The following is a 16412-nucleotide window of genomic DNA, read 5'->3' on the forward strand; positions in this document are numbered from 1 at the left end:
ATGCAGAAACACACAACCTGTCTGTCAATGTGCAGTGGAATGCTAAGCTAGCCACACCTGGAACAGTTATGTCACACCCCTTCTCCCTGAGACTTAGGGACCATCATGGAGAGGTGGCAGAAGAGGAGACAAAATCCTGTTAGATCCAGTGGTCGATGTGAGTGAAACACTGTCTTCTGGACATACTTGATGCTCTGACATTCACTCCAAAGTACGGTGTATATCTAGATTCCCAAGTGACTTGCTAGTCATCTTTCAGGTCATTTCTTCTTGCTTTCTAGACTGACTCATCTGAAATCCAAGTTCTGTCTTCAGGATTGGAGTCTTTTTTTTTTTTTTTTTGAGTGATTATGATACAATCTTCTAAGATGCTAAAACACTGTGGCAAGAGTGTGAACATAATGGTCCCTACCACTTATGGATTAACTGGGCACCAAATGCTCCCTGCTAGGTCTCGTTTGGTTTGAAGGTACTCCTTGCTACTTTTCTGATAAGAAAAGCAGGTTCTATTTGATGCTAAAAAAGTTGGAGGTAGGGAAGAGTCTGTGATAACCAGTATATGCTCTAAATAATGCCACCGAGCATCACAGAAACACTTGCCTTATTTATGGCGCCAGGTTCCCTCAACCCCAGTGTCAGATGGAACAGGATCCTTCAGGATGTCAGGGGTGAGCTCTAAAGCAGGATTCTGCACTGGAGGAGGGTCTGGTGGTGTTGGGAGGGGCTCAGGGTAGAGCCGAAAAGGCATTCCCAGATCCGGAGTACCTTACAGTCTGGGAAATCAGGACCCAAACAACAGGAGCCAATCCGCTGCCGAGACCAAGTGCCCTCACTTCTCGCTTTGGCGTGCACAAAACTGCTGGAAGCCTAGGGGCGGCGGACGCGTCATCGCCATAGCCTTCCGCCTTCCCACTCGCTCCGGGCGCACGTGCTTAAAGAGTCCCTGCCCCTCCCGCCTCCGCGCGCGCGGAGCTGCAAGTTTCCTTCGAGAGGCGGGCGCGCACCGCGTCTCCTCACCACCGCCTCCCTGGCCCCCATCGCCGCAATCTCCGCCCTCGGGGACGGCGCTCTCGGGAGCCGGCGAGGGTGGGGCGCCTCGAGGGAGGGGTCCCAGCGCCGCAGTCTTAGCTGCGCCCGCGACAGTAGCAGCAGGTGGAGCACCACTCAGCCGTGAGCATCACTTGGCCGGAAACCCGCGCAGCAGCCGCCCGGCCTGGAGCTGGCCCGCTAGGCTGGAGCCCACGCCGCCCCCGGTCCGACCCAGTTTCCCAGGCACCGGGTTACGGAAGCCGGCGGCCCGGGGACGCGGTTGGGGCCGGGGCGGGATGCATCTTGGTGCGCATAGCTGCGTTGGAAGACCACAGCCCAGGGTGCAGGGCTAACGGGACCTGGCTCGCCCTGGCCGCCAACTAAAGACTTGTGCAGGGAAACCGAGGGGCTGTGGGATTGGGGACCTTGGAGCCCTGGCACCTGGCCGGTTGCACCAGGTGTGGCGCGCTCGCCTCACCTCTTTGGCTCCTGAGCGAAAAGAGAGGGCTTTTTCCAGCGGACGGGACCTCCTCCTCGCCGGGTCCTTTGTGGAGTCCTCGCACTCAATGCCTGTTGGTCTCAAGAGCATCTCTAGTTAACACAGGTCTGCAGGTAGTCTGTACTGGTTAGATTTCTTCTTCAGCTAGGGGAACAGTTGCCGTCAGCGACCTTCTGTACCTGTGGGTCTCCTGTCCTGCCTGAATCTTGCTGGCTTCACTGACCCTCAACTCTTCCTCGGCTTATGCGTGCTCCTAGTCGTTGGTTTTGCCGGAGCGTGTAGACGAGACATTTTTCTGGCCCTCATTTGGGAGGATACTGGTCTCCAGGGAGCAACGGCTTTGTGTGTGTGGTGGGATCCGGGTCCTCAACCATGGCCTTCACTTTCGCTGCTTTCTGCTATATGCTGTCCCTGGTGCTTTGCGCTGCGCTCATCTTCTTCGCTATCTGGCACGTGAGTAACCTGCAACCGGTTTCTAACTCTCATTCCCCTCGACCCCCTCCCCCCATACCCACATCGTTTCCCCATTTCCCCTGCCTTCTATACATTGAAGGCGTGGGCGGACTGTGAGGCCAGATAGAAGCATTTGCTGGGCGGACCTTGTCCATCCTCCTTCCTTGTCCCGGGGCAGGAGACACAGTTCTTGGCATCCAGAGGCCAGGCGACACAGCTACCCTGTACACCTTCTTGCCCTGGCTGAAACCTATGTCCCACGGAGCCTCTGCGTCCCGGCACTCTCCTGGGTGTGGCAAGGTGTCCTGGGCTCCAAACCCATCTGCATGCCACCACCCCCCTCCTCCAGCGGGAGGGAAGAAGCACTGCTGGTGGCCCAGGCAATTAGTCAAGTAACTATAACAACTAAATATTTAAAATGTCAGCATCTGTGGTGGGTTGCGTTTAGACATAATTGAGACAAAGTGGAAACACCACTAGAGTGCCTTGAAAGAGGGAATAGCGAGATCAAGAGAGATGGACAAGAAGAAATGGAGGAAGTCTAGGATAAACAAGGTTCCAGGTGGTGTAGAACTGGTCAGGTCCCGTCATCCCTAGGGCACAAACTTCCGCCCCAGCGTGGAGAGCAGATGGGTTCTAGGTCACCAAGTGTGGTGTGGTGTGGAACTCATGATGAGGAATAAGGAGGAAGGAGCAGGTAGACTGTGGACTGTGTCACATTTCACAAGCCCTTGACCCTTTAGATTCCTTCTGAGGCTGGCTAAAGGTCCCCAGTCTCACTCGGAGGAAGATGGTCAGAAGGACCAACTTCTCAGTACCTGATACCCACTTTTGACAGCCTTGACCTTCCAGCAGGCTGGGGTGATGGGAGGGGCTCTGAAACCAGTTCCTAGAGTCTCTGGGGTGCCTCGGAGAGCTTGTGTACAACAGAAGATGACCCAGAAGGACAATGGGGAATAGTTGAGATGCTGGTGTTTTGTCTGAGTGATTTCTAGTGTGAGAAGGCTTGTCTTAAAACAGAAGCCTCTATCTCCTCCTGGAAGGCTGTGACAAGGAGCAGATCGAGAATGTCTGGGGAGGCAGAAGGGACTTCTAACCACTGGACCAGGAAAAGACCCTGTAGATCACATCTAACCTTCTACCTCTTTCTAAGGTCGAGTAATCACTTATCAGTTGACTTAGGATTGTAGACATAAGAGAGAGGGGATCCGATGTAGGAATTTGGGGCTGATATAAAAAGTTCTGCTGCTTAGATGTCATGGGATTTGTCCTGTCTGCCCTGGAATGGCAAGTCCAATCTATGGCAGATGGTGGGATTTGAGGCTGTTGGCAATTGCTAAGGAAAAAAGGAAACTACCAGGCTTAGGATAAAAAGGGACGCAGGGTAGACAGTGCCCAAATATGCAGCAGAGATCTGCTCCCTTATTCTAAAGGAACTTTCCAGGCTTCTTTGGATTTGGAGAAGGAGACACATTTTTGAAGGCTAATACTTAATTTGCTGTTTCTTCCTGATTTGGCTTTGGATGGTGGCAGACCCCGAGAGCACCCCAAACTCCTTCAGACTTGGTGATCACTACATTGCTTCCTGAAGCAGAGCGGGTCAGCAGCAAGAATTCTCTTCTCTCCCTCAGGGTGTGTGTGGGGGTGGGGTGGGGAGGGTAATAAATAATTCAAGAACAAGCTAATAAAGAGGATGGTTTGTGCAGCTAAGTTCACCAAGTGAGAACAGATTGACAGTTGCACTGGCCTTGCCCCCAATCCTCATCTCCCAGTCACAACGCAGTCAAATCCCAAGTCCCTGTTGGCGCAGTTAGTGGAAGTAACACAATGACAACAGGCACAGTCCCTGTTTCCCAGTCTTTTCCTTCTCTCTCTGAATCAAGCAATCCAATAGCCACCACAGTGATTTGATTCTTGAGCCCTGGAAGCTGAACTCAGAAACGGTCTGATTTCCTGACACACACACCATGTGTTTGTGGATGTTGGTTGAATGGTGGTAATCATTTCAACCATAAATTTAGGAGAGTTAGTAGATAGTGCATTTCCCTTCTTTCCGGCATCTTATATTTCTATACATTTCCTGAACTGATGAGTCATATTGATTGCTTAGTATATATTGGCATCCCAAGCAATGAATCCACATTTAATACACAGTGGTTATAAAGCCTGTACCTCTGACCTAAAACAGATGCAGTTGGCTTTTTTTTCTTCTATTTATCTGTACATGAACATACCTACTTAAGGGAAATAACTGAAGTTACTGTTTATGCTGTTTGTATTCATCCATCCTGCATAGTTTGGAGAAGACCTCTCAGGTATACTGCCAGTTACCCCCATCTCCTCTCCTCCACCCTCCCTGGATGTCTAGAAGCAAAGATGGATGTGGCTAGTCATAAGCACATTTAAATATGGATTTTTGCCTTGAAAATCTATGTGCACTGTTTTCACATGAAATTATTTCCCATCAGCCACTGCATTTGAGTGCATTTGTCAAGCTTTGCAGAAACAGAGTGAGATTGAATTTTTTTGTTTGTTTGAAACCATGGCTTTGTGTCCTTCATGGGCATTGTCTCTTACATGCCAGGGCATCCTTTAGTCCCCACAGATGACTTTTTTACACAGGCACAAACAAACTATGGCTCAAAGTGGTTCTGAAACATGTTCAAACTTTTGAAGCTAGTATACTTTGGGCCTGGGGTTTGATCTGAGTCTGTGAGACTCTTGTGGCCAAGCCCTTTCCCCAGCTGTAATCACTGGCTTTGAATTATTGATTTAATAATAGTTCCTACCCAAAACATTACCTTCTATGTCAGTAAGATAGCTGGAGTTGGAACTTCTGATTAGAGTATAACAAGGCTCACAACAATACATACCTTCCCCCTTCCACCTTTTTTGTTTGTTTTGGTTTTTGGTCCAGGCTGTCCTAGAGCTCATGCTCATCCTGCCTCTGCCTCCAGAGTGCTAGCATTACAGACATCTACTACTACACCTAGCCATGTATATTCTTCTTTAAAAGAAGAAACTATTCCATCTTCTTAAAAAGTTGACTTTTACTTATAGAAGCAAAAGGGTACAGGTTATTTCCCAAAAGTTTGGAAATATAACAATATGCAATGAAACAAAAGTCACCACCCACCTTTCTATCCAGAAAAAGATTAGGTGGTGTGTGTGTGTGTATTAAAAAAAAAAACCCTGCTGTTGATGTTCAGAAGAGAAAAGGCTCACAAGTGTCCTGAAAGGTTTGCTGTGTGGAGCGATGTCTGCTTCCAGCCAGTCTGAGATGAACACTGTTTACTCACAGTTCAGTATTGTCTCTGCTCCAGCTTGGCCGAGCCTGTTTGCAGACGGTCTCATTATATAAACACAGATGAAGCTGTTCTTTGACAAGAGCAAAGATGCATTACTGCTTATTTCAGGCTTTTAGTTTTCCAGGTTTTTTTTTTTTTAAATATCTAGAGTCCCTCTGAACTTTGGCAATTAACAAATAAAATTAGTTCCCAGTGATGCTCTCTGGAAAGGTTTGATGTATCACCCCATCTTGAAGTGGCTTTGGGCTCATGGTGGCATTTGCCCTTGGAGTCTGAATGGACCTCACAGGTGATAATGAGTATAGTTTGCTGAGGGGGAGTTTTACTAGACAGTGTCTTCATGGATGAACATTTCAGCCAGTTCCAGCCTGTCAGACCGAGGAACAAAGCTCACTTTATCCAGTTATTCACCTATGAAAAGAAAGGGATGCATGTTTTAAAAAATAGGATTCTTGGGGCTCACTGTAACCTTTTCTCAGAGACCCTCTCTGACCTGCTCTGAGCAGGGGGCAGCATGAGCCCCTGCCAGCCCTTCTTGGACGGCCACTGCTGATCTGTTTGGATCAAGCCATCCTCTAGCATCCAGGGTCAGCCACCTGTAGCTGCTGCCTGTCCATTCTGTCCCCTGCCACTCCGTTGCCTCTCTTTATCCTTGTTCTCTACCACTGAGGATGACTGTGGCCAAGGAGGAGCTTAATCAGCTATAAAAGGGCAGATACTCCTGTCCTTCTGCCTGGCCCATCTCCGGCTGTCCTTAAAGGACCACACCCTAGGTAGCAAGGGACATGCTTCCTTTTGTGGACCATGTGCTTTGGAACCTGGAGAACTACAGCTGATGCAAAGAAGACCAAACATTCCAGGAGGCTCAGGGTCCTTGATGTTAGTGAGGAGTCCATTTGCAGGGGCTGGTGTGTGTGTGTGTGTGTGTGTGTGTGTGTGTGTGTCTATGTCTGTGTCTCTGTCTGTGTCTGTGTGTAGGAGGTAGGGGAAGCAATCGTGAACCCAGAGGGCTCCCTCTGTCTGTCTGTCTGTCTAGTGTGCTGTTATTTCCTCCTGCAAGGGGGTGGGGAACACTGATGAACCAGAAGGGCTCCCCCTGTTGGGTGTGATATGTGTTTTTTGTTTCGGCTTGTGTTGAGTGTTGATTGGCCACCTCCCAAAGCCAGGCTTGCCATCATTGTATCTCCATCAATTACAGTGTAAGAGCAGAGGAGGGAATAGAACTCAAGGGCTGTGGAAACAAGCTTGTGCTGGCTGGCAGAGCATCCAGTTGCTGATGTCTCTAGGCCTCCTAAGGTGGGATGTAGCAGAGACACCAAGACAGTTTCCCTCTAACTCTCCAGTCTCTGAACAAAGGCAGGTGAAGCTGTGTGGCCTTGGTGTGGGTCTTTCTACCTGTACCAACCCTGAGACTATACCTGGCTTCACTTTCCTCCTGTCCCCTCCAGCACTGCTACCTGTTGTCCACTGTGTGTTCATGTGGCTCTGTGCTTTATTCTCTGCAGTTTTCTGCCACTGACTTCCTTCCTAGAAGGCAAGAAGTGCCCAATTTTCCCATCAACATGTTGTCTGGATGGTGTCTTCTTTTGCTGCCACTGTCATTTGCCTCTGTGGGCCAGGCCCTGCAGAATCCACCAAGGATTTGGGCATAGTCATGGCCACATCTTCAGTGACCTGTGTTGTAGCAGGAACTGAGCTGACCTGGTGCCAGAGATTACTTATGTGACTGTGGCCTCCTGACCACACCTATGCCTGCCATTCCAGGCAGCCCTGGTCCTCTTACCTCCGCTGTTTTGTTTGTGACTTCCTCCTTTTCTCTCAGGGCATGGTCCCTTGAGGACATGGATCCCTCAAGCTCATTATCTACCACTTGGCTCATCTGTGCATGTCCCGTTACCTTTATGGTAGAAGCCCCCCCCCCAAGCCAGGAATCCACTCATATACCCCCTCCGCTCTTATTCTAGATCCCCAAGACTGTTGTCCAGGTGAATGCACAGTGTGACCTTGGCTGACTGCATAGCCTGTTAGCAGGACCTCAGTCTGATTCTTCAACTTTCATTGTACTGTTTTATGTTTTTGTCACGTTCTCAGAGCCCCCAGGAACTCCCACCCTCATGTCTTTACACCAGGCTCAGCAATATGACACAGAGCACTCACTGCCCTGCACCGATATGATGGAGACTGGCATCAGGAGCACTCACTGCCCTGCACCGATATGATGGAGACTGGCATCAGGAGCACTCACTGCCCTATACTGGTATCACAGAGCTTCACTGCCCTGCTGTATTGGTCTTTTCTGTTGCTATAACAGAACTCGGTGCATCAGGTAGTAGAAACAAAACAAATTTATTTGGCTCACAGATCCCAGATCTAAGGGCTGCACCTGGCAAGGGCTTTTTTTTTTTTTTTTTTTTTTTTTAATTGTATTACAACATGGCGGAAAGCATCAAATGGCCAGAGAGCATGTGTTCAGGAGAGGAAAGGGAGGCTTCACACCACACTCTTAGAACTAATTTTTCCTGTAATAACAGCCTTAATTAATTCATGAAGGTGGCATCCCATGACCTCCTAGCCTTAAAGGTCCCATCTCCATACCATCACAAGTACAATTAAGTTTCAATGTGGTTTTTGTTGAGAGGATCAGACCATCGTACCCACCCTCCATGCACTTCTCCATGTGGCCTCCCTTCTGTTGAAGGGTTTCCTCCATGAACATCGACTTGACATGTTTCCCTGTATCCTTGGTGCCTCACCCCACAACCACATCTCCAGGCCTCCTGGCATGCCAAGCCTCTTCTCTTCCAGGCAGGTATTGTACCCCAAATCCTGCCCCCTTCTCTTTATGTTCTTCTGTCAGACACATAGGATACTGGGATGGATAAAGCCAAGTCCTCCACATCTGCCATCCAGGCCTGGACAAGGCCAGCATCTTATCACGGTTTCCTCTTTTTTTTTTTTTTTTTTTTGAGACAGGGTTTCTCTGTAACAGCCCTGGCTGTCTTGGAACTTACTCTGTAGAGCAGGCTGGCCTTGAACTCACTCACTGAGATCCACTCATCTCTGCCTTCCAAGCACTGGCATTAAAGGCGTGTGCTGCCATCACTGGTTCTTTGCTGTTTTTAAGATGCTCCTTGAATGTCCTTAACCCCCGCCCTGTGTTCCTCGGTCTACTCTGCATGTTTTCTCACACTTCTCTCTGTTTTATTTTATTTTTCTTCTTCTTCTTCTTCTTTATGCCTCTGAATCGTCTTGCCCTTAGAACAGGCCTGCATCCGCTTCCATGGACTATCTGCCCCATGCCCATTTGGCTCCACACTGAACCTGTGTGGCTTCATCACTCAAGGCCTCAGTGGATCTGGTCCCTACGTAGGGACCTCTCCGCTCCTCTTTTCTTAGTCACCACTAGGTGTTAACTTTCTGTCACTGAGAGAGTGAACTCATAGAAGATTTGCTTGGGCTCATGGATCTGAAGGTTCTAGTCCCTGATCCTGTGCCCTTATGGCTTTGGGTCTCTATTGAGGCAGTCCATCATGGGTATGAAGCAGAGAAAAGTCATAAGTCACATGAATCAGGAAGCAGAAAGAACGATGATGAAGAGATTGGGGTCCCATAATCATCTGTGAGGTCACATCCCAAGTGACTGAGTGATCTCCTAGTAGTCTCCATCTCCTACAGGCACTCCTCCAATTGTGTTGCTCCAAGACTAAGATTTTTTAATATGTGCCCTCTGGGGATATGCACCATCCAAATAGTCACACACATCTGTACCCTGTTCTCTGCCTCACAACCCTGCTTTGGGCCAGGCTTGATTTGTTCCTCCTCTGAGTATCATATCTCTTCAGTATGGGCCTCCTGGGTTTTCATCTCGCTTGAATGAATCCACCTGCTGCAACCATGCCCAGAATAGTAGTTCCAACATCGAAAAGAATCTCCGCATGCCATCCCACACTAAAACCCCTTCTGACGTTTACTTGCAAAGCTTAAAGGGCTCAAAGCCTGGGTCCTGTTAATGGTTTCCCCTCATTTGACATCTGTGTTCCAGCCAGTTCCCATGGGCTCTTCCACCTCCCTGGAATACTGTGTACTCCTTGTCCCATTCCTTATTGGGCGGGCTGAGTTCCAGACTTACATTCTTTGTGAAGCCTCCACTCCCCTACCCATTTTTCCTGTCTCCTGCCTTATGTCCCATGGTTCCATTGGTCACACAGCCCTGGGCTACTGGTTCTTGGAGCCTGGAAGTGCTGCTGCTGTCTGTTGCAGCCTCAATATCCAGTTCATGGTGGTGCGATGATTAGAGCTGTTACTGCAGAATAAGTAAATTCAGCATCTGGCTAATTTACTGGACCAGCCAAGCTTGACGAACTCTGCTTTGATGAACAGTTTCTTCCATTTTCAATGGTGTATGGATGGTTTCTAAAATTATACATTTCTGGACCTGCAGGAGGCCTGGTGGCTCTGTCTATGAGGGAAGGTTATCTACTGTTCTATTGCTGTGGAGAGACACCTTGACTGAGGCAGCTTGTAAAAGAAAGCATTTAATTGGGGGCTGGCTTACAGTTTCAGAGGATCAGTGCATGTTCATCATGCCAGGAAGCATGGCAGCAGGCGGGTGTGGTGCTGGGCAATAGTTGAGAGCTCACTTCTGACCCACAAGCACATAGGAGGTAGAGAGTGACTGACTGGGCTTGGCATGAACTTTTGACACTTCAAAGCCTACCCCTAGTGATACACCTCTTCAACAAGGCCGCACTTCACAATCCTTCCTAAACAGTCTACTAATTGGGAACTGAACTTTCAAATGGCCTATTGGACCCACTCTTATTCAAACCACCACTGAAAATGGACATTTCTGTTCAGCCTGGTCCCACATCCGATTCACCCCAAGTTAACACATGGACGCTATATTTAATTATAAAAATGTTGGCTGATGGCTAGGGCTTCTTACTGGCTAGCTCTCTCTTAATTACTAATCCATAACTTCTAATCTAAGTATTTCCATGTGGTTTTATCTTGCCAGAGTAGGGTCTGGACCTGTTACTCCTTCCTCCGCTACATGGTGTCTCCTCTCTGCCTTCCTCTTCCCAGCATTCTCCTCATCTCCTAGCCCTGCCTATCTTCCTGCCTCTACTGGGCAATCAGTGTTTTATTCATCAAGCAATAAAAGAAACATATATACAGAAGGACATCCCCATCATCTCGTCTGTCTAAATAAAAGAAAGGTTTTAACTTTAACAGTAAAATTACATATAACAAAACAGTTATCTAGCAGAAACTATAGTTAGCAATATTTAGTTCATCAACGTTTGGCAAACTTTGAAGAAAATAGTCTATCATCTATCTTATCTTTGTGAGTCTAAAGTTTTATATGTAACTTATCTTTTATTATGACTAAGGAAAACCATAACCATAATCTGTCTTCAATTCCATTAAAGACTTCAGAAGGATAATATATAAACTCTAGTATTGACAGAGAAATCTTGCTGCCTGGACGGTCAAAGGACATCTCCCATCACACCATAGTAGTGAACTTTAGTCCAGCATCTCTAGGTAGAAAGGGGACGCTCAAAGAGACAGACCAGGAGAGTGAAGGCACACCCTGATGGTTGGAGGCTCAACAACAGATCTCAGCGAGAAATCTCTGCTTGAAAGGTATAGATGTTGACTTCAGCCCATGTATGTCTGAGAGCAGAGGACAGTGTTGTTGTTGCCAGGAGGGTTGCATACATAGTGGGCTTTATACCATCACGGGGTTGATTTTATGCTGTTAGATAGCAGTCCTATTGGGTAGCTGTGATACCCATGTTTGTGTGTGTTTATATGTTGAGATGTGTCATGAAGAATAAGCATGAAGAGTGTGAGACTGTGTGTTCCCGTGTGCCTGCATGCAGAGCCCAGAGAAGGATGTCAAGTGTCTTCCTCTACTTCCTTCTTTACCATACTATCTGAGACAGGGTCTCGTACTAAACTAAAAGCTTGTGATTTTGACTAGGCTGGGGAGGTCAGGTGTGAGCTCTTTGGATCTGCCTATTTCTACTTCACAGTGATGGGGTTACAGGCATGCACAGCCATATCTTTTTTTTTTTTTTTTTTTCTGATATGTCCTGTGGATTCAGACTCAGGTCCTTATAATTGCACAGCAAGACTTCTTCTTACTCATCGAGCCATCTCACCAGCTCCCATGAAACCAATGAAAAAAATTTATCACATTTAGGTGTGTGTATGTGTTTATACAGCACCTTACATGTGTGGAGGTCAGAGAACAACTTTGGGAGTCATTGTTTTCTTTCTACTATGTGGGTCCTGGAGATCATACTCATGCTGTTAGGCTTGGTGGCAAGTGCCCTTTTCTGCTAAGCCATCTCCCCAGTCCCTGCAGGACTCACTTTCGATAATAATTATGAAATATACTGTTCTTTCACTACTGGGCGACCAGATGTGGATAGTCTCCTTGTACCTCAGAAGAAGCAAATACTAAATGCCAGCTGAAGTCTTTGCAATTTAGGTCACTTCTTATGGTGGTGGCTGAAGGGACCTCAGAAAGGAAACTGAATCGTCCTGCTACAGACAGGGAAGCTGTGCCTGTGCATCTCAGTCTCAAATCTGGGGGGCTAGGGCAGCTGCTGTGGGGGTTCATTTTTGTCTAGTGTGTGAATCTTCATGGATGATGAGACTTTGTATGCTTAATAGCACTGGGAATCTGATTAAATCCTATAAAGGTCATGAAAACTCCCAAGAGCACAATTAAAACCTGAGTTGGTCTCTGAATACCAACTTAGAACTTGATGATGAGGCTGGCAATACCTTCAATTTAGCACAGGAAGAGAGGCAAAAACCTTTTTTTAATTTTTTTGAGACAGGGTTTGTGTAGTTCTGGCTGTCCTGGAACTCACTCTGTAGACCAGGCTGGCCTTGAAGTCACTGGGAGTCACCTGCCTTTGCCTCCTGAGTGCTGGGATTAAAGACGTGCACCACTGCTCCCAACAAGACTTTCTTATATATGCTAAAATAAAGCCAAAGAAAAGCATGAGAAATCGAGGGTAGGCTGCTCTAGCAGCCTGAAATGTGTCCACCGGCATTTCTGTGTTCACAGTGTGGTACCTGTGATGGTTAGTTTTAAATGTCAACTTGGTAAGAACTAGAATTATCAGGGAGGAGAGTCTAAGTGAAGAGTTGTCAGCATTGGGTTGGCCTGTGGGCATGTCTATGAGGGATTATTGTAAGTTAATGGAGGAGGGGAGATCCTGCCCACTGTGGGCAGCACTCTTCCTTAGGCAAGGTTCCTGAACTGTTCAAGAGTGGAGAAATAGAGCTGAGCACAAGGGAGCAAGCGAGCGAGTGTGGATACATTTGTCTTTGTCCTCACAATGGGAGGAGTAATGTGGCTAGTGTTGCTTTGCTCACTTTCATGCTTTCATGGCAGGGAGGGTATGGTGGAATAGAATAGCTCACATCATAGCAGCCAGGGAACAAGAAGAAGGAAGAGGGACCCAAGACAAGCATATCCTATAAGAAGTGGCTTCCGATAACCTACTTCAACCTACTTCCTTCAGCTAGGTCCAGTTTCCCAGAGTCTCCAGAACTTTCCCGAATACCACACTAGATCTCTGGGACACCTAAGATATGTGCATTGAAATGCCTGGCATGCTGGATGGCGGTGGCACATGGCTTTAATCCCAGCACTCGGGAGGTAGAGGCAGGTGGATCTCTGTGAGTTCGAGGCCAGCCTGGTCTACCAAGTGAGTTCCAGGACAGCCAGGGCTACACAGAAAAAAAAAAAAACACCTGGCTGGGTTTATTGTATTATTTCTATTCTACAAACAATTGTAACAGTCTTGTTTAAATCTTATCATCAAGCTTTAGTTGCCAGAAATTATTAATGGTTCTCAAACTGAGATTTTTAATTCTAAACCAAAGACCACCCTTCCAGAAATCTGCTTGTGACCACACCCATTTATTTAGCAGTGTTTCCCATACTTTTAGGGCCGAGAAAGTTCAGGGCTATAGATATGAACAGACAAATGCACCTGCTATTAGGAGATAAAAAGGGTATCTTGCCAAAATTTTTTGTGCTTCATTAAAAGCTGATTTGCATTTCTCATCTTTAGTCAGTGCAGAGGTGCATCAGGCCTTTGATGGTGGTGCTGGGGTGAGAGGCAGGGAGGGCTGGACCAGGCAGGCAGCCTTACCTGGCCTGTAAAGGAGCTGAGGACTCATACCTTCACTGTTGCCCCGTGTTGGGTGCTGCTATGGGCATGGTAATGGGACATCTGTCAGTTCATTGGTAGATAATTTAGAAGCTAACTTTAGTTTTGTTTTTAATCCTGCCTTGAGTCACAAAAGTGTGTGTGTGTGTGTGTGTGTGTGTGTGTGTATGTGTGTGTGTTTGTGTCTGTGTTTTTATCCCGAGTCATTAAAAGATATAAGGGGCTGAAGAGATGGCTGAGTGGTTAAGAGTGCTTGCTGCTCTTACAGGAGATCTGGGTTCAATCCTAGGCACCTACATGGCAGCTCACAGCATCTGTAATTCCATTTCCCAGAGATCTGACACTGTCCTCTGGCTTCTTTAGGCAGCAGGCAGTCATGTGATGCACAGACATACACGCAGGCAGGCAAAGCATCCATTCATATTCAGAGAGAGAGAGAGAGAGAGAGAGAGAGAGAGAGAGAGAGAGAGAGAGAGAGAGAGAGAGAGAGAGGGAAGACCAGTCGCTGGCCATCACTGCTAAAAATGTCATAGCAATGCAAGCCTCATGCTTACCCAGACAGCTGTCTTATGTGGATAGTTTGTTCTCTTTCCTTCTATAGCAGAGTGAAGTGAGGGGCAGGTGGGGAGGCTTATGTACCCTCCAGTGGTGTAGTTGCTAGATGTGGGTTAAATGCCCCAGTGAAACAGCAGCACCCTGAGGCTGTGGCTGAGGGCTCCCACCATTGTATGTGCACTCTCTTCCAGAGTACGAGCAGCCTGGAGCTGCACTTCCCCAAGACTGTCCTGCTAGAGGGTGTCAGAGCTGATTAGATTATCCTTTGTAGGTCTGCAAAAGCCATAGCCAGTGACTTAAGATAGGCTTTGAATGGCCCATTGGTTCCCATTCTCTGTGTCTTTCCCCCTCTCATACTGTACATGCCTTCCTCTCTCTCATCAGTCTTCCTTTCATATTCTTTCCAGGTGTAGCTCTCACTCACATTGTTTACACTGTATCCAGGGCAGCTCAGGTAGACCTCAGCTCCCCATCACTGCCCTGCAGGGGCTCAGGCTGGCTGCTTTAGTAGTCTGTGGTTGTTGTATGGTCCTAGAATTGGGAACTCCTTCCCCTCTGCCCCTCCCTGCCTCCCTCCCTGTGTCCCTCCCTGTCTCCCTCCCTCCCTCTCTTCTTCCCTCCTTTCTTCCCTCTCTGTTCTGTCTTCCTCCCTCTTTTCTCCTTTCTCCATTGCTCTTGGGCTTCTTTTATTTCTTCTCTCATGAGCCTCTGATCTATCAGAGGCTGCACAGTATCACTTAGCCCAGCTGGTGGCTTCCAGGGCTGGGAAGTAAGCTGCCACCACCTCCTACCTCCATGATGTCTAGAACCGTGGGCTGACATTTCCAGAGCATCAGTCTTCAGCATCTTTTCTGTTTCTGTGTTCATATGGTCCGTTTTGACTCTGGGATCCGTTTCTCCTGCTGGGGAAAAGTGCAGGGGAGGAGATGGAGTCTTGGCACCAGCTCCCTTTTTCTTTCTTATTGGCAACTGATTCATGAACTCTAAAAAAAGAGTTGATAGCAACATGGCTGGCTAGTGGTGGCAGCCCAGATGGCCCTCTATATAATAGAGACATTTGTATCTTGGATAAAATAATATTTAAATGTGTTCTGCAAACCGTACCAGGAAAAGGGATTAGTAACTTCTCTGAAGGAATGTGGGCAGGGGAAGGGTTAAGTGATGAGCCAGTTCTTGGGAATGGTAAAATGAAATAGAACTTAGGAAGTTTAGAGCCAGGATATGGGGTGGGTTCTGAGGGTCCTACTCTATTTCATGGGGGCCCTAGATACCAGGAGACAGGTCCAATGTGAACCTATGTATGTGAACTTTGTGCTACATGTCTGGTTGTTATGTCTGATTTGCAAACTACTTCACACTGTTCACAGACAGACCAGGACCAAAAAGGACCAATTTGGGAATTGATGTGTAGATGGTCCCATTTCCCAGCTCTGTGGTCCTTGGGAAACAACCGTGATGGCCACATTCTATTACCGTGACTCTGTGGGCTGCCTAAAATCTGGAACAGGCTTTCATTTTCCTTATTGTCATGGGTCATTGGTAGGTCATTGGATAGAGCAGGGGACCTTCATTTGATGGGGATTCTGGACGCCAAGGGCAACAAACTGGTGCTGGGGGCTCACAGGGATGGAGTAGGAGGTAAGGCTGGGAACATTTCTTTCTTCTTTCTGTTTTTCTTTCCTTCTTTTTAAAGAAGGTATTCCTGACTGTCCTGGAACTTGTTATGTAGATCAGGCTGGCCTTGTACTCACAGAGAACCACCTGCCTCTGCCTTCTGAGTTCTGGGATTAAAGATGTGTGCTACCACTCCTAGTTCTGGAACAGATTCTTAAGAGCTACTAGATGGCATGTGCTAGTGGTGGATGGGAGGGATGGTCTCTTACAGAGTAAGGAATCATTATCTGAAGACAGGATAGGACTTGAAGCAGATGTAATGTCCCTTGAAGCCACTCCATCACTGCTGGGCTGAGATTGATCCTGGACTACTTTTTCTTGGAGGTTCTGGAGACAGACTGGGAATTGAGTGGAGGCCAGCACCACATATGTGCTGACTGGAGAAAAGTCTGCTGTTTGGTCTTGACACAGTTCTCTCTCATTGGTTGGCAGTTTTAGACATATAAAGTCATGGCCTAGAAAGGGGCCAGCAGCTGACAGGCTGTGCACTCTCAGCAAATCTCCTGACCATGGGCAGGCCCTGTACCTCCCGAGTCTCTGCTTCCTTGTATGTGGTATGGGGGTGCAGGTCCTGGAGGAAGGACCTATCCAGTTCTGCAGCCCACCATCTTCCACCACATGCTGCCTGCTTCCTTTCTTTTTTGGGGTTCAATTTTTCTTGTCCCTCTTACAGCCTCAGGTTCTGTGTAG

At 47.6% G+C, this 16412-nt stretch overlaps 1 protein-coding gene across 1 annotated transcript in view; it reads left to right on the forward strand.

Moving 5' to 3' along the window:
* The first annotated feature begins 1805 nt into the window (after positions 1-1805).
* The window catches only part of Cnih3 (cornichon family AMPA receptor auxiliary protein 3), a 97734-nt gene continuing 83127 nt past the window's right edge, over positions 1806-16412 (forward strand). Inside the window, exon 1 of the mRNA XM_051186478.1 lies at positions 1806-1981. Coding sequence (XP_051042435.1) covers positions 1901-1981 — 81 coding nt within the window. The 5' untranslated portion in view covers positions 1806-1900. The remainder of the gene's footprint in view (positions 1982-16412) is intronic.

This window comes from Phodopus roborovskii, unplaced genomic scaffold (genome assembly GCF_943737965.1).
Source record: "Phodopus roborovskii unplaced genomic scaffold, PHOROB, whole genome shotgun sequence".
NCBI classification, from domain to species: Eukaryota; Metazoa; Chordata; class Mammalia; order Rodentia; family Cricetidae; genus Phodopus; species Phodopus roborovskii.